Source organism: Oncorhynchus nerka, linkage group LG5 (assembly GCF_034236695.1).
Source record: "Oncorhynchus nerka isolate Pitt River linkage group LG5, Oner_Uvic_2.0, whole genome shotgun sequence".
In the NCBI taxonomy this organism is placed as follows: domain Eukaryota; kingdom Metazoa; phylum Chordata; class Actinopteri; order Salmoniformes; family Salmonidae; genus Oncorhynchus; species Oncorhynchus nerka.
Window position 1 is genome coordinate 2,426,286 of NC_088400.1, and position 23,313 is coordinate 2,449,598.

At 44.7% G+C, this 23,313-nt stretch overlaps 1 protein-coding gene across 1 annotated transcript; it reads right to left on the minus strand.

Annotated features, from left to right (window-relative positions):
- Positions 1-13,020: 13,020 nt before the first annotated feature.
- LOC115123656 (dual specificity protein phosphatase 1) lies at positions 13,021-20,623 on the minus strand. The gene is made up of 5 exons (XM_065018276.1): positions 19,879-20,623; positions 19,514-19,656; positions 18,956-19,175; positions 15,060-15,074; positions 13,021-14,810 (listed from the first exon to the last, which is right to left on the minus strand). Exons 1-5 carry the CDS (start codon positions 20,288-20,290, stop codon positions 14,464-14,466), a joined length of 1,137 nt encoding a protein of 378 aa, XP_064874348.1. The 5' UTR covers positions 20,291-20,623; the 3' UTR covers positions 13,021-14,463.
- Between the last annotated feature and the right edge of the window lie 2,690 nt (positions 20,624-23,313).

Genomic DNA, 23,313 nt, shown 5'->3' on the forward strand with positions numbered 1-23,313 from the left:
GCTAGGTATGGGAACTACAGTCTCTAGGTAGGGGAACTCTACTAGGTATGGGAACTATACTAGGTATGGGAACTATAGTCTCCTAGGTAGGGGAACTATGCTGGGAACTACAGTCTCCTAGGTAGGGGAACTATACTAGGTAGGGAACTATACTAGGTATGGGAACTATAGTCTCCTAGGTAGGGAACTATACTAGGTAGGGGAACTATAGTCTCCTAGGTAGGGGAACTCTCTAGGTAGGGAACTATACTAGGTAGGGGAACTATAGTCTCCTAGGGGAACTATAGGTATGGGGTCTCCTAACTATACTAGGTATGGGAACTATACTCCTAGGTAGGGGAACTATACTAGGTATGGGAACTATAGTCTCCTAGGTAGGGGAACTATACTAGGTATGGGAACTACAGTCTCCTAGGTAGGGGAACTATACTAGGTATGGGAACTACAGTCTCCTAGGTAGGGGAACTATACTAGGTAGGGGAACTATACTAGGTATGGGAACTACAGTCTCCTAGGTATGGGAACTATAAACTATACTAGGTATGGGAACTATAGTCTCCTAGGTAGGGGAACTATGCTAGGTATGGGAACTACAGTCTCCTAGGTAGGGGAACTATACTAGGTATGGGAACTACAGTCTCCTAGGTATGGGAACTATACTAGGTAGGGGAACTACAGTCTCCTAGGTATGGGAACTATAGTCTCCTAGGTAGGGGAACTACAGTCTCCTAGGTAGGGGAACTATGCTAGGTATGGGAACTATACTAGGTAGGGGAACTACAGTCTCCTAGGTATGGGAACTATGCTAGGTATGGGAACTATAGTCTCCTAGGTAGGGGAACTATACTAGTCTCTCTAGGTAGGGGAACTATACTAGGTATGGGAACTACAGTCTCCTAGGTAGGGGAACTATACTAGGTAGGGGAACTATAGTCTCCTAGGTAGGGGAACTACAGTCTCCTAGGTAGGGGAACTATACTAGGTATGGGAACTACAGTCTCCTAGGTAGGGGAACTATACTAGGTATGGGAACTACAGTCTCCTAGGTAGGGGAACTATACTAGGTATGGGAACTACAGTCTCCTAGGTAGGGGAACTATACTAGGTAGGGAACTATCTCCTAGGTAGGGGAACTATACTAGGTATGGGAACTACAGTCTCCTAGGTAGGGGAACTATACTAGGTAGGGGAACTATACTAGGTATGGGAACTACAGTCTCTAGGTAACTATAAACTAGGGGAACTATACTATACTAGGTATGGGAACTATAGTCTCCTAGGTAGGGGAACTATGCTAGGTATGGGAACTACAGTCTCCTAGGTAGGGGAACTATAGTCTAGGTAGGGGAACTAGGTATGGGAACAGTCTCCTAGGTAGGGGAACTATACTAGGTATGGGAACTACAGTCTCCTAGGTAGGGAACTATCTCTAGGTATGGGAACTACAGTCTCTAGGTAGGGGAACTATAGTCTCCTAGGTAGGGGAACTATACTAGGTATGGGAACTACAGTCTCCTAGGTAGGGAACTATACTAGGTATGGGAACTACAGTCTCCTAGGTATGGGAACTATACTAGGTATGGGAACTACAGTCTCCTAGGTAGGGGAACTATACTAGGTATGGGAACTACAGTCTCCTAGGTAGGGGAACTATGCTAGGTATGGGAACTACAGTCTCCTAGGTATGGGAACTACAGTCTCCTAGGTAGGGGAACTATACTAGGTATGGGAACTACAGTCTCCTAGGTAGGGGAACTATACTAGGTATGGGAACTACAGTCTCCTAGGTAGGGGAACTATACTAGGTATGGGAACTATGCTAGGTAGGGGAACTACAGTCTCCTAGGTAGGGGAACTATGCTAGGTAGGGGAACTATAGTCTCCTAGGTAGGGAACTATACTCCTAGGTAGGGGAACTACAGTCTCCTAGGTAGGGGAACTATACTAGGTAGGGGAACTACAGTCTCCTAGGTAGGGGAACTATAGTCTCCTAGGTAGGGGAACTATAGTCTCCTAGGTAGGGGAACTATAGTCTCCTAGGTAGGGGAACTATACTAGGTATGGGAACTACAGTCTCCTAGGTAGGGGAACTATGCTAGGTATGGGAACTACAGTCTCCTAGGTAGGGGAACTATACTAGGTAGGGGAACTATACTAGGTATGGGAACTACAGTCTCCTAGGTATGGGAACTATACTAGGTATGGGAACTATAGTCTCCTAGGTAGGGGAACTATGCTAGGTATGGGAACTACAGTCTCCTAGGTAGGGGAACTATGCTAGGTATGGGAACTACAGTCTCCTAGGTATGGGAACTATACTAGGTAGGGGAACTACAGTCTCCTAGGTAGGGGAACTATACTAGGTATGGGAACTACAGTCTCCTAGGTAGGGGAACTATAGTCTCCTAGGTAGGGGAACTATACTAGGTATGGGAACTACAGTCTCCTAGGTAGGGGAACTATGCTAGGTATGGGAACTATAGTCTCCTAGGTATGGGAACTACAGTCTCCTAGGTAGGGGAACTATGCTAGGTATGGGAACTAGTCTCTATACTAGGTAGGGGAACTATATGGGAACTATAGTCTCTAGGTAGGGGAACTAGTCTCTAGGTATGGGAACTACAGTCTCCTAGGTATGGGAACTATAGTCTAGGTATGGGAACTACAGTCTCTAGGTAGGGGAACTATACTAGGTATGGGAACTACAGTCTCCTAGGTAGGGGAACTATACTAGGTAGGGAACTATACAGTCTCCTAGGTAGGGGAACTATACTAGGTAGGGAACTATACTAGGTATGGGAACTACTAGTCTCTAGGTAGGGGAACTATACTAGGTATGGGAACTACAGTCTCCTAGGTAGGGGAACTATGGGAACTACAGTCTCCTAGGTAGGGGAACTATACTAGGTATGGGAACTACAGTCTCCTAGGTAGGGGAACTATACTAGGTATGGGAACTACAGTCTATGCTAGGTAGGGAACTACAGTCTCCTAGGTAGGGGAACTATACTAGGTATGGGAACTACAGTCTCCTAGGTATGGGAACTATACTAGGTATGGGAACTATAGTCTCTAGGTAGGGGAACTATGCTAGGTATGGGAACTACAGTCTCCTAGGTATGGGAACTATAGGTCTCAGTCTAGGTAGGGAACTATGGGTATGGGAACTACAGTCTCCTAGGTAGGGGAACTATACTAGGTATGGGAACTACAGTCTCCTAGGTAGGGGAACTATACTAGGTATGGGAACTACAGTCTCCTAGGTAGGGAACTATACTAGGTAGGGGAACTAGGGAAACTATACTAGGTATGGGGGAACTATACTAGGTATGGGAACTATATGTCTCCTAGGTAGAACTATACTAGGTATGGGAACTAACTATACTAGGTATGGGAACTATAGTCTAGGTAGGGGAACTATACTAGGTATGGGAACTAAGTCTCCTAGGTAGGGAACTATACTAGGTATGGGAACTATCCTAGGTAGAACTATACTAGGTAGGGGAACTATGGGAACTATACTAGGTATGGGAACTATAGGTAGGGAACTCTCCTAGGTATGGGAACTATAGTCTCCTAGGTATAGGAACTATACTAGGTATGGGAACTATACTAGGTAGGGGAACTATACTAGGTATAGGAACTATAGTCTATACTAGGTATGGGAACTATACTAGGTATGGGAACTATACTAGGTATGGGAACTACAGTCCTAGGTAGGGAACTATACTAGGTATGGGAACTAGTCTCCTAGGTAGGGGAAACTACAGTCTCCTAGGTAGGGGAACTCTCTCTTAGGGTAGGGGAACTGAGTCTCCTAGGTAGGGAACTATATTAGGTATGGGAACTACAGTCTCTGGTAGGGGAACTATTTAGGTATGAACTATTAGGTAGGGGAACATCTCTAGGTGGGAACCATGTCTCTGGTAGGGGAACTATACAGGTATGGGAACTACAGTCTCCTAGGTAGGGGACTATAACTAGGTCTCTCTGGGGAACTATCTTTCTCCTCCTAGGTAGGGGAACTATACTAGGGGAACTATGCTAGGTATGGGAACTACAGTCTCCTAGGGGAACCATCTAGGTATGGGAACTGCTGGTCTCCAGTTAGGGGAACTAGGTATTATTAGTCTCCTAGGTAGGAACTATATTAGGTATGGGAACTATCTAGGTAGAACTATGTCTCTAGGTAACTAAGTCTCCAACCCTGGGGAACTACAGTCTCAGGTAAGAACTACAGTCTCCTAGGTATGGGAACTACAGTAGGTAGGGGAACCTAGGTATGGGAACTATAGGTTTGGGAACTTCTCCTAGGTAGGGGAACTATACTAGGGGGAACTTTCTCCTAGGTAGGGGAACTATGCTCTACAGTCTCTGGTAGGGGAACTAGGTATGCTATGGGAACTATAGTCTCTAGGTAGGGGAACTATACTAGGTATGGGAACTAGGTAGGGGAACTATGCTAGGTATGGGTCTCTAGGTAGGGGAACTATACTTTATGAACTATAGTCTCTAGGTAGGGCCTATATAGGTATGGGAACTATGTCTCCTAGGTATGGGAACTATGTCTAGGTATGGGAACTACAGTGGGAACTGGGAACTATAGTCTCCTAGGTAGGGAACTATACTAGGTATGGGAACTATACTAGGTATGGGAACTATACTCCTAGGTATGGGAACTATGCTCCTAGGTAGGGGAACTATACTAGGTATGGGAACTACAGTCTCCTAGGTAGGGGAACTATACTAGGTATGGGAACTACAGTCTCCTAGGTATGGGAACTATACTAGGTATGGGAACTACAGTCTCCTAGGTAGGGGAACTATGCTAGGTATGGGAACTACAGTCTCCTAGGTAGGGGAACTATACTAGGTATGGGAACTACAGTCTCCTAGGTAGGGGAACTATACTAGGTAGGGGAACTATAGTCTCCTAGGTAGGGGAACTATGGGAACTAGGTAGTCTCCTAGGTATGGGGAACTATCTCTAGGTAGGTAGGGGAACTATAGTCTCCTAGGTAGGGGAACTATACTAGGTATGGGAACTACAGTCTCCTAGGTAGGGGAACTATACTAGGTAGGGGAACTATAGTCTCCTAGGTAGGGGAACTATACTAGGTATGGGAACTACAGTCTCCTAGGTAGGGGAACTATGCTAGGAATGGGAACCACAGTCTCCTAGGTAGGGGAACTATAGTCTCCTAGGTAGGGGAACTATACTAGGTATGGGAACTACAGTCTCCTAGGTAGGGGAACTATACTAGGTATGGGAACTACAGTCTCCTAGGTATGGGAACTATAAACTATACTAGGTATGGGAACTATAGTCTCCTAGGTAGGGGAACTATGCTAGGTATGGGAACTACAGTCTCCTAGGTAGGGGAACTATACTAGGTATGGGAACTACAGTCTCCTAGGTAGGGGAACTATACTAGGTATGGGAACTACAGTCTCCTAGGTAGGGGAACTATACTAGGTAGGGGAACTACAGTCTCCTAGGTATGGGAACTATACTAGGTACGGGAACTACAGTCTCCTAGGTAGGGGAACTAGTCTCTAGGTATGGGAACTATACTAGGTAGGGGAACTACAGTCTCCTAGGTAGGGAACTATGCTAGGTAGGGGAACTATAGTCTCCTAGGTATGGGAACTACAGTCTCCTAGGTAGGGGAACTATGCTAGGTATGGGAACTACAGTCTCCTAGGTATGGGAACTACAGTCTCCTAGGTAGGGGAACTATACTAGGTATGGGAACTATGCTAGGTAGGGGAACTATGCTAGGTATGGGAACTACAGTCTCCTAGGTAGGGGAACTATACTATACTAGGTACAGTCTCCTAGGGGGGAACTACAGGTCTCTCTAGGTAGGGGAACTATACTAGGTATGGGAACTACAGTCTCCTAGGTAGGGGAACTATACTAGGTAGGGAACTATACTAGGTATGGGAACTATAGTCTAGGTAGGGAACTATCTCTAGGTAGGGGAACTATACTAGGTATGGTAGGGAACTACAGTCTCCTAGGTAGGGGAACTATACTAGGTATGGGAACTACAGTCTCCTAGGTAGGGGAACTATAGTCTCCTAGGTAGGGGAACTATACTAGGTAGGGGAACTATAGTCTCCTAGGTAGGGGAACTATACTAGGTATGGGAACTACAGTCTCCTAGGTATGGGAACTATACTAGGTATGGGAACTATAGTCTCCTAGGTAGGGGAACTATACTAGGTATGGGAACTATCCTAGGTATGGGAACTATAGTCTCCTAGGTAGGGGAACTATGCTAGGTATGGGAACTACAGTCTCCTAGGTAGGGGAACTATACTAGGTATGGGAACTACAGTCTCCTAGGTAGGGGAACTATACTAGGTATGGGAACTATAGTCTCCTAGGTAGGGGAACTACACTCTCCTAGGTATGGGAACTATCTCTAGGTAGGGAACTATACTAGGTATGGGAACTACAGTCTCCTAGGAACTAGGTATGGGAACTATAGTAGGTAGGGGAACTATACTAGGTATGGGAACTAAGTAGGTCCTATACTAGGTATGGGAACTATACTAGGTATGGGAACTAGGTAACTATCTAGGTATGGGAACTATACTAGGAACTATAGTCTAGGTATGGGAACTATAGGTGGGAACTATACTAGGTAGGGAACTATACTAGGTATGGAACTCTCTCTATATGGGAACTATAGTCTCCTAGGTATGGGAACTATACTAGGTATAGGAACTATATGGGAACTATACTAGGTCCTAGGTAGGGAACTATACTAGGTATGGGAACTATACTAGGGAACTCCTGGTGTGAACTCTAAGGTATGTCTACAGTCTCCTAGGTAGGGGAACTATACTAGGTATAACTACTCTCCTAGGTAGGGGAACTATACTTATGGGAACTACTCTCTCGGAGGACCTGAGCCCTAGGACTTAGTCTCCTAGGTATTCGGAACTATGCTGGTATGGGAACTATCTCCTAGGTATCTTGGGAACTGTTCTGGTAGGGAACTATACTAGGACCCGGGAACTACAGTCTCAGGTAGGGGAACTGGGTAGTACAGTCCCTAGGTATGGGAACTATACTACTATGGGAACTACAGTCTCTTAGGGGAACTATTCTAGGTATGGGAGGGACCTGAGTCAACCTGGTATGGGAACTGACAGTCCTAGGTAGGGGAACTATCCCCAGTCCATCTGGGGGGAACTACAGTCTCCAGGTTCAACTGGTATCTACAGTCCTAGGTAGGGAACTATATAGGTATGGGAACCAGTCTCTGGTCATTTATGGGAACTACAGTCTCCTAGGTAGGGGACATCTTGAACATGTTCTGTATGGGAACTACAGTCTCCTAGGTAGGGGAACTATACTAGGTATGGGAACTACAGCCAGGTAGGGGAACTATCTCCCCAGGGAACTATAGGTAGGGAACTCTCTAGGTAGGGGAACTTCTAGGTATTGGAGGTATGACTAGTCTCCTGTGGGGAACTATGCTAGGTAGGGAACTATAGCTTGCTGGTTGGGGTTTTAGGTGGGAACTATCTGGTACTAGCTCTAGGTGATGGGGTATGGGAACTACAGTCTCCTAGGTACTTTGGGAACTTTGATATGCTAGGTATGGGAACTATACTAGGTAGGGGAACTATACTAGGTATGGGAACTACAGTCTCCTAGGTATGGGAACTATACTAGGTATGGGAACTATAGTCTCCTAGGTAGGGGAACTATGCTAGGTATGGGAACTACAGTCTCCTAGGTAGGGGAACTATGCTAGGTATGGGAACTACAGTCTCCTAGGTATGGGAACTATACTAGGTAGGGGAACTATCTCTAGGTATGGGAACTATAGGTAGGGAACTATAGTCTCCTAGGTACGGGAACTACAGTCTCCTAGGTAGGGGAACTATGCTAGGTATGGGAACTATACTAGGTACGGGAACTACAGTCTCCTAGGTAGGGGAACTATGCTAGGTAGGGGAACTATAGTCTCCTAGGTATGGGAACTACAGTCTCCTAGGTAGGGGAACTATACTAGGTAGGGGAACTATAGTCTCCTAGGTAGGGGAACTATACTAGGTATGGGAACTACAGTCTCCTAGGTAGGGGAACTATACTAGGTAGGGGAACTATAGTCTCCTAGGTAGGGGAACTATACTAGGTATGGGAACTACAGTCTCCTAGGTAGGGGAACTATGCTAGGAATGGGAACCACAGTCTCCTAGGTAGGGGAACTATAGTCTCCTAGGTAGGGGAACTATACTAGGTATGGGAACTACAGTCTCCTAGGTATGGGAACTATAAACTAGGTAGGGGAACTATACTAGGTATGGGAACTATAGTCTCCTAGGTAGGGGAACTATGCTAGGTATGGGAACTACAGTCTCCTAGGTAGGGGAACTATGCTAGGTATGGGAACTACAGTCTCCTAGGTATGGGAACTATACTAGGTAGGGGAACTACAGTCTCCTAGGTATGGGAACTATACTAGGTACGGGAACTACAGTCTCCTAGGTAGGGGAACTATGCTAGGTATGGGAACTATACTAGGTACGGGAACTACAGTCTCCTAGGTAGGGGAACTATGCTAGGTAGGGGAACTATAGTCTCCTAGGTATGGGAACTACAGTCTCCTAGGTAGGGGAACTATGCTAGGTATGGGAACTACAGTCTCCTAGGTATGGGAACTACAGTCTCCTAGGTAGGGGAACTATACTAGGTATGGGAACTATACTAGGTATGGGAACTACAGTCTCCTAGGTAGGGGAACTATACTAGGTATGGGAACTACAGTCTCCTAGGTAGGGGAACTATACTAGGTATGGGAACTACAGTCTCCTAGGTAGGGGAACTATACTAGGTAGGGGAACTATACTAGGTATGGGAACTACAGTCTCCTAGGTAGGGGAACTATACTAGGTAGGGGAACTATACTAGGTATGGGAACTACAGTCTCCTAGGTAGGGGAACTATACTATGTATGGGAACTACAGTCTCCTAGGTAGGGGAACTATACTAGGTATGGGAACTACAGTCTCCTAGGTAGGGGAACTATAGTCTCCTAGGTAGGGGAACTATACTAGGTATGGGAACTACAGTCTCCTAGGTATGGGAACTATACTAGGTATGGGAACTATAGTCTCCTAGGTAGGGGAACTATGCTAGGTATGGGAACTACAGTCTCCTAGGTATGGGAACTATAGTCTCCTAGGTAGGGGAACTATGCTAGGTATGGGAACTCTCTAGGTAGGGGAACTATACTAGGTATGGGAACTACAGTCTCCTAGGTAGGGGAACTAAACTAGGTATGGGAACTATAGGGTAGAACTATACTAGGTATGGGAACTATATGGGAACTATACTAGGTATGGGAACTATATGGGAACTATACTAGGTATGGGAACTATACAGGAACTATACTAGGTATGGTATCTATACTAGGTATGGGAACTATACTAGGTATGGGAACAATATGGGAACTATACTAGGTATGGGAACAATATGGGAACTATACTAGTTATGGGAACTATACTAGGTATGGGAACTATATGGGAACTATACTAGGTATGGGAACTATGCTAGGTATAGGATCTATATGGGAACTATACTAGGTATGGGAACTATACTAGGTATAGGAACTATATGGGAACTATACTAGGTATGGGAACTATACTAGGTATGGGAACTATACTATTCGGTGTCCTGTGTGAATCTAAGTGTGTCTAAGTGTGCGTTCTCTAATTCTCTCCTTCTCTCTTTCTTTCTCTCTCTCGGAGGACCTGAGCCCTAGGACTTATTATTATTCGACCATGCTGGTCATTTATGAACATTTGAACATCTTGGCCATGTTCTGTTATAATCTCCACCCGGCACAGCCAGAAGAGGACTGGCCACCCCACATATGGTCTCTCTAATTCTCTCTTTCTTTCTCTCTCTCGGAGGACCTGAGCCCTAGGACCATGCCCCAGGACAACCTGACATGATGACTCCTTGCTGTCCCCAGTCCATCTGGCCGTGCTGCTGCTCCAGTTTCAACTGTTCTGCCTTATTATTATTCGACCATGCTGGTCATTTATGAACATTTGAACATCTTGACCATGTTCTGTAATAATCTCCACCCGGCACAGCCAGAAGAGGACTGGCCACCCCACATAGCCTGGTTCCTCTCTAGGTTTCTTCCTAGGTTTTGGCCTTTCTAGGGAGTTTTTCCTAGCCACTGTGCTTCTACACCTGCATAGCTTGCTGTTTGGGGTTTTAGGCTGGGTTTCTGTACAGCACTTTGAGATATCAGCTGATGTACGAAGGCCTATATAAATACATTTGATTTGATATGCTAGGTATGGGAACTATATGGGAACTATACTAGGTATGGGAACTATACTAGGTATGGGAACTATACTAGGTATGGGAACTATGCTAGGTATGGGAACTACAGTCTCCTAGGTAGGGGAACTATACTAGGTATGGGAACTACAGTCTCCTAGGTAGGGGAACTATACTAGGTAGGGGAACTACAGTCTCCTAGGTAGGGGAACTATACTAGGTATGGGAACTATGCTAGGTAATAGGATCTATATGGGAACTATACTAGGTATGGGAACTATACTAGGTATGGGAACAATATGGGAACTATACTAGTTATGGGAACTATATGGGAACTATACTAGGTATGGGAACTATACTAGGTATGGGAACTATACTAGGTATGGGAACTATGCTAGGTATGGGAACTATACTAGGTATGGGAACTATGCTAGGTATAGGATCTATATGGGAACTATACTAGGTATGGGAACTATACTAGGTATGGGAACAATATGGGAACTATACTAGCTATGGGAACTATATGGGAACTATACTAGGTATGGGAACTATACTAGGTATGGGAACTATATGGGAACTATACTAGGTATGGGAACTATATGGGAACTATACTAGGTATGGGAACTATATGGGAACTATACTAGGTATGGGAAACTATATGGGAACTATACTAGGTATGGGAAACTATATGGGAACTATACTAGGTATGGGAACTATATGGGAACTATACTAGGTATGGGAACTATATGGGAACTATACTAGGTATGGGAACTATATGGGAACTATACTAGGTATGGGAACTATACAGGAACTATACTAGGTATGGGAACTATACTAGGTATGGGAACTATATGGGAACTATACTAGGTATGGGAACTATATGGGAACTATACTAGGTATGGGAACTATACAGGAACTATACTAGGTATGGGAACTATACTAGGTATGGGAACTATACTAGGTATGGGAACTATATGGGAACTATACTAGGTATGGGAACTATACAGGAACTATACTAGGTATGGGAACTATACTAGGTATTGGAACTATACTAGGTATGGGAACAGTATGGGAACTATACTAGGTAGGGGAACTATACTAGGTATGGGAACTATACTAGGTATGGGAACTATACTAGGTATGGGAACTATATGGGAACTATACTAGGTATGGGAACAATATGGGAACTATACTAGGTATGGGAACTATACTAGGTATGGGAACAATATGGGAACTATACTAGGTATGGGAACTATATGGGAACTATACTAGGTATGGTATCTATACTAGGTATGGAAACTATACTAGGTATGGGAACTATATGGGAACTATACTAGGCATGGGAACTATACTAGGTATGGGAACTATATGGGAACTATACTAGGTATGGGAACTATATGGGAACTATACTAGGTATGGGAACTATACTAGGTATGGGAACTATATGGGAACTATACTAGGTATGGGAATCTATACTAGGTATGGGAACTATATGGGAACTATACTAGGTATGGGAACTATATGGGAACTATACTAGGTATGGGAACTATACTAGGTATGGGAACTACAGTCTCCTAGGTATGGGAACTATACTAGGTATGGGAACTATACTAGGTATGGGAACTAATCTAGGTATGGGAACTATATGGGAACTATACTAGGTATGGGAACTATATGGGAACTATACTAGGTATGGGAACAATATGGGAACTATACTAGGTATGGGAACTATATGGGAACTATACTAGGTATGGGAACAATATGGGAACTATACTAGGTATGGGAACTATATGGGAACTATACTAGGTATGGGATCAATATGGGAACTATACTAGGTATGGGAACTATATGGGAACTATACTAGGTATGGGAACTATATGGGAACTATACTAGGTATGGTATCTATACTAGGTATGGGAACTATACTAGGTATGGGAACTATATGGGAACTATACTAGGTATGGGAACTATACTAGGTATGGGAACTATACTAGGTATGGGAACTACAGTCTCCTAGGTATGGGAACTATACTAGGTATGGGAACTATACTAGGTATGGGAACTATACTAGGTATGGGAACAATATGGGAACTATACTAGGTATGGGAACTATATGGGAACTATACTAGGTATGGGAACAATATGGGAACTATACTAGGTATGGGAACTATATGGGAACTATACTAGGTATGGGAACTATACAGGAACTATACTAGGTATGGGAACAATATGGGAACTATACTAGGTATGGGAACTATATGGGAACTATACTAGGTATGGGAACTATACGGGAACTATACTAGGTATGGGAACTATACTAGGTATGGGAACAATATGGGAACTATACTAGGTATGGGAACTATATGGGAACTATACTAGGTATGGGAACTATACTATACTAGGTATGGGAACTATACAGGAACTATACTAGGTATGGGAACTATACGGGAACTATACTAGAGCGTTGGACTAGTAACCGAAAAGGTTGCAAGTTCGAATCCTCGAGCTGACAAGGTACAAATCTGTCCTTCTGTCCCTGAACAGGCAGTTAACCCACTGTTCCTAGGCCGTCATTGAAAATAAGAATTTGTTCTTAACTGACTTACCTAGTTCAATAAAAAGAAATCCTATCTTTGTGTATAAAACATAGATTGTGGTTTATTTGGGTCTAATATATTGAAGACAGTTCAGCAATGAAGTAGAAAAGACAAATTGGATTTATTCAGAGGTATCAAAAACAACTAACAAACATTTGCAAAAATAGATGTAAGAAATATATTACTTTAGATCAATAAATATCACATAGGTAATCAGACAGACAGCAGTCTCTGGTGAGTCTGATCCCCGTCTTAGTGCTTTAGGGGTTCTGACTCTCCCAGAGCTGTTAATAGTACAAATTGCTAACATAATTAGCATGCTAATAATGCTAACAGAGCTAGCTGCCAATAACAGTACATGATGTTAGCAGAGCTAGCAGGCCAATAATGCTAACAGAGCTAGCAGCTGCTAACAGTACATGACGCTAACAGAATTAGCATGATGCTAACAGAGCTAGCGTTAGCTAACAGCTGCTAGCACTTCAGAGGCATGGTGGTGTTTCAGAGGTATCTGATGGTTGGTTGGCTGTTTCCTGCAATATTGTCAGGTTTTTCAGGGTCTCCTGGTATTTTATAAAAGGCATACATTTGCATTTGAATGGGGCTTTCCAGTCCACTTTAAACTAAACCTTCTGGCACTTTCCGAGCCGGCCGGTTGGCCAGAGATCAGAGATACATTCATTGTTTGTCAACAATAAAGAGTCTGAGGAGTGATTTATCCAAACCGGTGTCGTTTGCCGAGGCATTAGCGGGATTCCCTCAGGAAGACAGTTTGTCTCTGTGTGAACAAAGCTGTGGGACATTGAAAGTAATTCATGATTCCCGAGAGTCTAGTTGGTAGCAATAAATATGACAACTGTCTGTCTGTGAGTGACCAAGGAGGGTTTACTTGCCCATTTTGTTAAGAGTTGTGTCAGGTCAACAACAACAAAAAACATGTGATTATCAAAAGCTGACCACTCTCGTTAAATAACTTTGCATCTTTGACAACGATTCTTTGACTACAACTTCTTCTCTTCATCCCATTAAAATACTTCTAACTTCCTTTAAAGAATTGACCTTTTTCCCCCAGTCTCCTTCAGCCATTGACTTCTCTGTCTCTTCCTAGAAGTTGAGGTGTTCTAGGCAGATCTGTGGGTATCATTCACCTTCAGAAGAGGATGCTGCGATAACCATACTGCCATATTGGTAGCGAGAGAAACTCCTTTCAAGTCGATAGGGCAGACCTGTGGATTGAACCCATAAACTAGGCCACTTGGTTTGTCTCTCCAAAAGTGAGCCCTTTTGTCCTGTGATGCCAGGATCACTTCATTATGACCTTTACACCAGGAAGGGCAACAATGAGGGTTCCATCAGTTCTAGAGCTCTATCCAAAACTCAATGATTAATCACCTGTAGTTGAGCGACACTGACAGTACATTGTCAATGACCCTGTCACGACTAATATTGTTACAGTACATTCACAACGACTCGACACCAATAGTGACAGTTCAGTTCAAGTCCAGGCTAAGACAGACAGCCCTCCATCTGATCCTACTCTTCCCCTTAGCAGCTTGGTGAGGTGGTGATGGGGCTGTGGAGGAAGGAGAGCTGTCCGTGTCCAGCAGAGCCGTGGACGGGGATAGACACGGGGAAGTTAAAGACCGTACTGCTCTTCCCCAGGGCAGGACTCCCGGCTTCCGACGAGCAGGATGAAGTAGCCAGGAGCTGGGACTCAAACCGTAGCAGTTGGCCCATGAAGCTGAAGTTAGGACTGATGATGCTGCGACGTTGCTTGACGAACTCAAAGGCCTCGTCCAGCTTCACGCGGTTGGTCCTCATCAGGTAGGCCAGACAGATGGTGGCGGAGCGGGAGATGCCGGCTTGGCAGTGGACAAACACACGACCGCCAGTGGACAAACACACGACATTAGCCTTTATTACAGGATGGAGTCTACAGGAGAGAGAGAAGGAGAGGGGACATTAGTACAACTATGGATGGAGTCTACAGGAGAGAGAGAAGGAGAGGGGACATTAGTACAACTACGGATGGAGTCTACATTAGGAGAGTCTAGAGAGAGAGAAGGAGGGGGACATTAGTACAACTATGGATGGAGTCTACAGGAGAGAGAGAGAAGGAGAGGGTCTACAGACATTAGTACAACTACGGATGGAGTCTACAGGAGAGAGAGAGAAGGAGAGGGGACATTAGTACAACTATGGATGGAGTCTACAGGAGAGAGAGAAGGAGAGGGGACATTAGTACAACTATGTATCAATACAACATATTCAACTTAGTTCTTCAGTTGAGAGTTGCCAGATTTCTGAAAGGTTTCTCTTGACATTGTATAAATACCATGTCCAAGTAGCTGTTGCTATAGAAGTTACATTAACAAGAGCTGTTGCCAGGTTTCTCTTGACTGTGTTAGAATACCATCGGTCCAAGTAGCTGTTGCCACAGCAGGTATACTAACAAGTACCTGTTGCTATAGAAGTTACATTAACAAGTAGCTGTTACTATAGAAGTTACATTAACAAGTAGCTGTTACTATAGAAGTTACTTTAATAAGTAGCTGTTGCTATAGAAGTTGCATTAACAAGTAGCTGTTGCTATAGAAGTTACATTAACAAGTAGCTGTTGCTATAGAAGTTACATTAACAAGTAGCTGTTGCTATAGAAGTTACATTAACAAGTAGCTGTTGCTATAGAAGTTACATTAACAAGTAGCTGTTGCTATAGAAGTTACATTAACAAGTAGCTGTTGCTATAGAAGTTGCATTAACAAGTAGCTGTTGCCACAGCAGTAACTTTAACAAGTATGTGATGAATCTGTCTACACTGGCCTCCTTGCTCAGTCAGACCAACCATGTCCACATGCTTCCCAGCTGGAAAAGTTGGCACATTTATTTTCAGTTTACAATGACCTGCCGTCTCTACACTCTAACCACTAGGCTAACCTGTCGTCTCTACGCTCTAACCACTAGGCTAACCTGTCGTCTCTACACTCTAACCACTAGGCTAACCTGTCGTCTCTACGCTCTAACCACTAGGCTAACCTGTCGTCTCTACGCTCTAACCACTAGGCTAACCTGCCGTCTCTACGCTCTAACCACTAGGCTAACCTGTCGTCTCTACGCTCTAACCACTAGGCTAACCTGTCGTCTCTACGCTCTAACCACTAGGCTAACCTGCCGTCTCTACGCTCTAACCACTAGGCTACCTGCCACCTCGACACTCTAACCACTAGGCTAACCTGTCGTCTCTACGCTCTAACCACTAGGCTAACCTGTCGTCTCTACGCTCTAACCACTAGGCTAACCTGCCGTCTCTACGCTCTAACCACTAGGCTAACCTGTCGTCTCTACGCTCTAACCACTAGGCTAACCTGCCGCCTCTACGCTCTAACCACTAGGCTAACCTGTCGTCTCTACGCTCTAATCACTAGGCTAACCTGTCATCTCAACGCTCTAACCACTAGGCTAACCTGTCGTCTCTACGCTCTAACCACTAGGCTAACCTGCAGTCTCTACACTCTAACCACTAGGCTAACCTGTCGTCTCTACGCTCTAACCACTAGGCTACCTGCCACCTCTACACTCTAACCACTAGGCTACCTGCCTCCTCTACACTCTAACCACTAGGCTACCTGCCACCTCTACACTCTAACCACTAGGCTAACCTGCCGTCTCTACACTCTAACCACTAGGCTAACCTGCCGTCTCTACACTCTAACCACTAGGCTAACCTGTCGTCTCTACGCTCTAACCACTAGGCTAACCTGTCGTCTCTACGCTCTAACCACTAGGCTAACCTGTCGTCTCTACGCTCTAACCACTAGGCTAACCTGCCACCTCCACTAGGCTAACCTCTAACCACTAGGCTAACCTGCCGTCTCTACGCTCTAACCACTAGGCTAACCTGCCGTCTCTACACTCTAACCACTAGGATAACCTGCCGTCTCTACGCTCTAACCACTAGGCTAACCTGCCGCCTCTACACTCTAACCACTAGGCTAACCTGCCACTCCATTTATTATGACAACATTTTGTGATGTTTTTGTTCACATTGGACTTTGGTAAGGGTTTTTCCGGTTGTTCGGGCACACAAAATGTTGTTCTCAAGGCAAGCAGAAGTTGAACATCCTCTTTGCTCAGTCAGTAGGCCTACTGAACCACAGCAGGATGTGAACAATCGAAAAGTAGGTTATTTCAGTTGCAAATCACCCTCCATAGTGTTGCTAACGGCCCCAAGTCATTAATCCAGGAAGAGGGCAGTTAGATGGTTCTGTGGGGGGGGGGGTTGATCAGGGGAGCTATTCCCCAAGGAGAGGGGGGCAGAAGGGGACAAAGGGTGGTTGGCTGCCCCCCTGCTGGGGTTATTTATCTGGGAGAAAGGCCGGCCGTGAGCCTGGTGGAGAAAACTACCTTTTGTCCCGACCAAACAAAGAGATGGAGGGGAGAGGAGGGAGCTGCATTCAACCATCAGCCTCTCTCTGCGTGCGCCCCAAATGGCTCCCTATTCCCTATATAGTACACTACTATAGACCAGAGCCCTGTGGAACCATATTCCCTATATAGTACACTACTTTAGACCAGAGCCCTATGGCACCATATTCCCTACATAGTGCACTACTTTAGACCAGAGCCCTATGGCACCATATTCCCTACATAGTGCACTACTTTAGAGCAGGGCATTTTACTATAAAGGGAATAAGATGCCATTTGGGACCTCTCTCTGGCTGTCTGCTACAAAAGCAGAGGCCTGGGTCTGTTGGGTCTGCTTGGTGGCTCCCACATGAAAGGGACCACCTCTTTAAACTGGGGGGTCTAGTAGAGGGGTGGATGGGCTGTGATGATGTCACCACCATTGTGGTGGAGAAGGGAGTCCTGGATCAGACAGTTGCTCTGGGTTTGGAAGGAACTTTTTTCAATTTAAATCCAAGACGTTGAAAGGAGGAGAGGAGAGAGAGATGGAGAGAGGGTGTTGAGGCTGTTGAGAGGGAGGGGGTTGGCTGTTGAGAGGGAGGGGGTTGGCTGTTGAGAGGGAGGGGGTTGGCTGTTGAGAGGGGGTGGGGGGTTGGCTGTTGAGTTGTAGTTGTTTGTTTGCCCGCCAAGCCAATAGCTTCTATGACTACAGCTGTGGTTGCCTTGCTTGGTGATTGTGTCCTATGTTTGCCAGTTATCTAGAGCTATGAGAGAATTCAAACTGAACTAGGTAACTAACTACTTACAACGACTGTGATATCGTGACCTGCGCAAAGCATCAATGTTTTCACATCATCTATTCAGTAGTGAATTCTTCTTTCATAACCCAAGTCCTCAACTGAAAGGTGCCTAATGTGCAGAGTATCAACATCCCCAAATCCCATTTTATTAGGGGGGGGGGTGCAATCATACATAGAACCTTACGGCTGAACCCAGAACCTTATGGCTCTGAACTATCATCTGGGTTCAGCCATAAGGTTCTGGGTTCAGCCGTAAGGTTCTGACACTTCTGAATTTGACATGTTCCATAGCTATTAAAAAATAAATAAATGAAAGAGTAACACTATTTTACCCAGATTGATCATCAGACAAATGACTGTCGTCACTGAACAACGATGTGACAACATCATTTACTTGAAGATGCCTTGACAGTGTTGTTGTTCGCGTGCCATTATTGATGGCTAGACTATATAGCCTAGACCACCCTTAAGAGGGAGGTGGCAAAGACATTCTCATTGGTCCGTCTGTATTCATTCAGGCTTGCGATTGGATTGAAGACCTTAGAGCTCAAATGGTTGAATGCTGATAGTACATTCTAGTTGAAATGTTTTGGTTTTTTTTCCACCTAAAATGTACTTTTAAAAAATATCAAACTTCACAGATGAAGAAAATATCTAAAGGTCAGTTAAATGTGAATAGCAATTTTTTGTTTTTGACAAACATCTCAGATATAACCTTATAGTTCCAAGGTCTCAATATGTTTTCTTACCCAGCTACCTGAAGCTGCTGAATAGACTGTTAGTCGTTCTGAATAGGAGTGTCTACTAAATGACCTTAATGTAAAGGCACTCACCGATAAACTCTATCGCCTCATTGAACCAGGAGGAGATATCAGCCTTGTGGTTGTCCTCTACGGGGATACTCTTGTACTGGAAGGACTCTTCAAAGTGGTTGGGGCAGTTAGCTGATACGTTGATGAGAGCAGTGATACCCAGCATGTCTATCATGTCCTTTCTGGAGGCATGGTAGGCACTGCCCAGGTAGAGGAAGGGAAGGATCTCCACTGGACCCCCCTGGAGAGGAGGAGAGGAACAGGACCGACAACAGTCAACCACCATAATAAAGATAGTCTAAGATGTCCAAATCTATAGTTTGATGACACATTGACATTGTTTTGAGAGTAATAACATGTCAAAGTGTTATTGGAGAAGGTGATGAAGATACGAACAGAAGACAATGTCATATCCTATCAATACACCTGTAGTAAGTACTATACCAAAATGAGGTTAGTTTAAGACGGCAGAATCCATTGTTTTGACGACACACACTGACGTTGGTTTATTTATTATACAGGTAAAAGTGCTGTTACACAGTAATAACATAGAAGATACATGTTTTAAAGAAAACCAACCTGGTCATAGAGCGGTGTACTGCATGGACTGCAGCCGGGCTCGGCGCTGTCTGGACGGGCGCTGAGGGGCAGACTGAGTCCCTGTGGAGCTGACGGCTTGGTACACATCTCTGGATACTCCGAGGAGAACGTGTCAAAACCACCTAAACAATGACAAGATAGGACGTTAGGATACTGTTGTTACCATCTTATAGTTATAAACAGTGACAGCTGTAAAGCGGCTATTTTGGAACAGTCCGTGTTCGATAACTGACGCAGGCCTACACTATGGCGTCTGTTGTGCGCCGTTCGTTATTACCACGAGGCCGTAAACAATATAGAAATAGGCTACTATAATACGTTCATAATTAATCAAATAAATGTACCTGAGAGAAAGAAGACACGGGCTCCACACGGGTCTCGGCACAGAGCTGTCACCGCGAGCATTAGAGTCCCGTCCTTCTTCACTTGGCCGAAGTCTAAACTCCGATCATCCAGAAACACTACCGACTGATACTCCCCGGAGAGAAGCCGGTTCCGCGTGTCCTCGTTGGGCACGATGTGTCCCACCCCCAGCCCCCCTCTGGCCCTCCGGCGGACTATAGTACTGAAGCGGACGTTGGTGGACCCGAGGATGTGAGAGGAGTTGAAGGAGAAGAATGAGCGGCAGTCCAGGACCAGACAGCCCGGGTCGTCCCCCTCCAGCAGCCCGCAGAGGGACATGGCATCGATGCTGGGGACTTCCATTATCACCATAGTAGGAGGGCGACGGGCGGAATATGTCAAATCCAAAAACATAGGCTGTGGAACAGGCAAATAAACCCCTGGGTGTCGGTGTCACCTGTTCCTATAGAAACTTGTTTTCTAATTATTTTAATTCACAAGTAGATTTCTTCTTAAAATAGTTGTATGTTCTTTTGTTCTCCTTGGCTTAGTTGGGGTTTATCCCAAAATGAAAGTAATTTGAGAAATAAAAAAACGAGTAGGCCTAGCAATGAATAATTTTAGAATACAAACTCAAAACAATACGTCCGTATTCTCGGGTGAATTTTCTGTGGTTGTTTCTTGTGTATAAAAGTATTCCTTTTGATTTCCGAGGTTGTTCTGAGAGGAGTCTGTGAAAAGGATTTATATATGATCATTTAGGAAGTATTGACGTCAGACTCCTCCTTTCCTGGCACATTGCCCGCTCGAGTTTGCACGTACGTCATTGTGTTTTTCTCCCCTCCTCTCTCTCAAGTCAATCCAAAGGGTTTTATTGGCATAGGAAACATATGTTTACATTGCCAAAGCTAGTGAACAATTAAATATACAAATCTGACATTAATAGGTAATAAATTACAAAAGTATAAAATAATCTCTCTGTGTAAAAGATACCTGCAAAGCATTATGGGTATATGGGGCCAAAGATACTGTGTTAGAGAAAGGATACTAAAGGTATCTCTGATAGAGCATGTCGCTATGGGTAGACTAAGATCATATATTAGAGAAAGGATACTAAAGGTATCTCTGATAGAGCATGTCGCTGTGGGTAGACTAAGATCATGTATTAGAGAAAGGATACTAAAGGTATCTCTGATAGAGCATGTCGCTGTGGGTAGACTAAGATCATATATTAGAGAAAGGATACTAAAGGTATCTCTGATAGAGCATGTCGCTATGGGTAGACTAAGATCATGTATTAGAGAAAGGATACTAAAGGTATCTCTGATAGAGCATGTCGCTATGGGTAGACTAAGATCATATATTAGAGAAAGGATACTAAAGGTATCTCTGACTAAGGAGACTGGCCAACCTTTTTATTTCTTCCCACAGTTTGTTTTGGTTGGAATGTAGCCTATTTGAAAGCCAATGGAAATAGACAAAAAAAAACCGTGTATATATCCCATTATAGAATAGCAAATAAAGTATTTATATAAAAATATAAATATAGATAAATATTATTGTGCATTTCGCCTATAATTAAGCTATTAACACCAACAAGTATAGACCACCTAAAACAGTTGTCTTAAATATGACAACTTCAGCACATTAAGGAATTTTCCAAATTTTCCATGATCTTATTATTGAACTATATTATTCTATCCTCCCCCTTCAGCTGAGAGCGGACAAATAACAAGATAATAGCTGTCATGGTGGCCATAAAGTTTATACCTGTTTTCATGAACCGCTTATTGGTCAGTGGTACACAGAGTTCAATGCCGCGAGAGCAAAGGCCATAAACATTAACCACTGTAGAGGAACCTCACGTACGGTAAATTTCCATGTGCTGAAAACAACACAGAGGACACACGCACGCACGCACACACACACACACACACACACACACACACACACAGACACACAGACACACAGACACACGCGCACACGCACACACACACACACAGACACACACACACACACACACACACACACACACACACACACACACAGACACACAGACACACAGACACACGCACACACACACACACAGACACACTCGCACACGCACACACACACACACACACAGACACACAGACACACAGACACACACACGCACACAGACACACGCACACAGACACACAGACACACGACACACACACACACACACACACAGACACAGACACACGCGCGCACGCGCACAGACGCACGCACACACACACAGAGAGCTGACAACACTAGTAGCTGGCTCACAGGAAGACAGAGAGGAGAGACAGACGGGGAGGTCTGATCTGAATAATGAAGTCTTTACATCAAGGGATTTCATGGTTAACGAAACCTACTCTTTTAATCCTGACATTGTGAAGTTAATGTCATCAGAGTTTTGGGGAACCCTTGTCCGTTGTTCGTGTGGTTTAGCTGCGTCCCCAATGACACCCTATTCTCTATGTAGTAGGGCTCAGGTCAAAAGTAGTGCACTATGTATTCAGACTGACATGGCACTACCTCTCTTTTTCAGAAGATAACAGCAGCTTTGTTGTTGACTTTCCATTGGCTGGCTGGCTGGCTGACTGACAGCTGACTGACTGACTGACTGACTGACTGACTGACAGCTGACTGACTGACTAGCTGACTGACTGACTAGCTGACTGACTGACTAGCTGACTGACTGACTGACTGACAGCTGACTGACTGACTAGCTGACTGACTGACTGACAGCTGACTGACTGACAGCTGACTGACTGACTAGCTGACTGACTGACTAGCTGACTGACTGACTGACTGACAGCTGACTGACTGACTAGCTGACTGACTGACTAGCTGACTGACTGACTGACTGACAGCTGACTGACTGACTGACTGACTGACAGCTGACTGACTGACTGACTGACTGACAGCTGACTGACTGACTAGCTGACTGACTGACTGACTGACAGCTGACTGACTGACTGACTGACTGACAGCTGACTGACTGACTAGCTGACTGACTGACTGACTGACTGACTGACAGCTGACTGACTGACTAGCTGACTGACTGACTGACTGACTGACAGCTGACTGACTGACTGACTGACTGACTGACAGCTGACTGACTGACTAGCTGACTGACTGACTAGCTGACTGACTGACTGACAGCTGACTGACTGACTAGCTGACAGCTGACTGACTGACTGACTGACTGACTGACTCACAGCTGACTGACTGACTAGCTGACTGACTGACTGACTGACTGACTGACTGACTAGCTGACTGACTGACTGACTGACTCACAGCTGACTGACTGACTGACTGACTAGCTGACTGACTGACTAGCTGACTGACTGACTGACTGACTAGCTGACTGACTGACTGACTGACAGCTGACTGACTGACTGACTACTGACTGACTGACAGCTGACTGA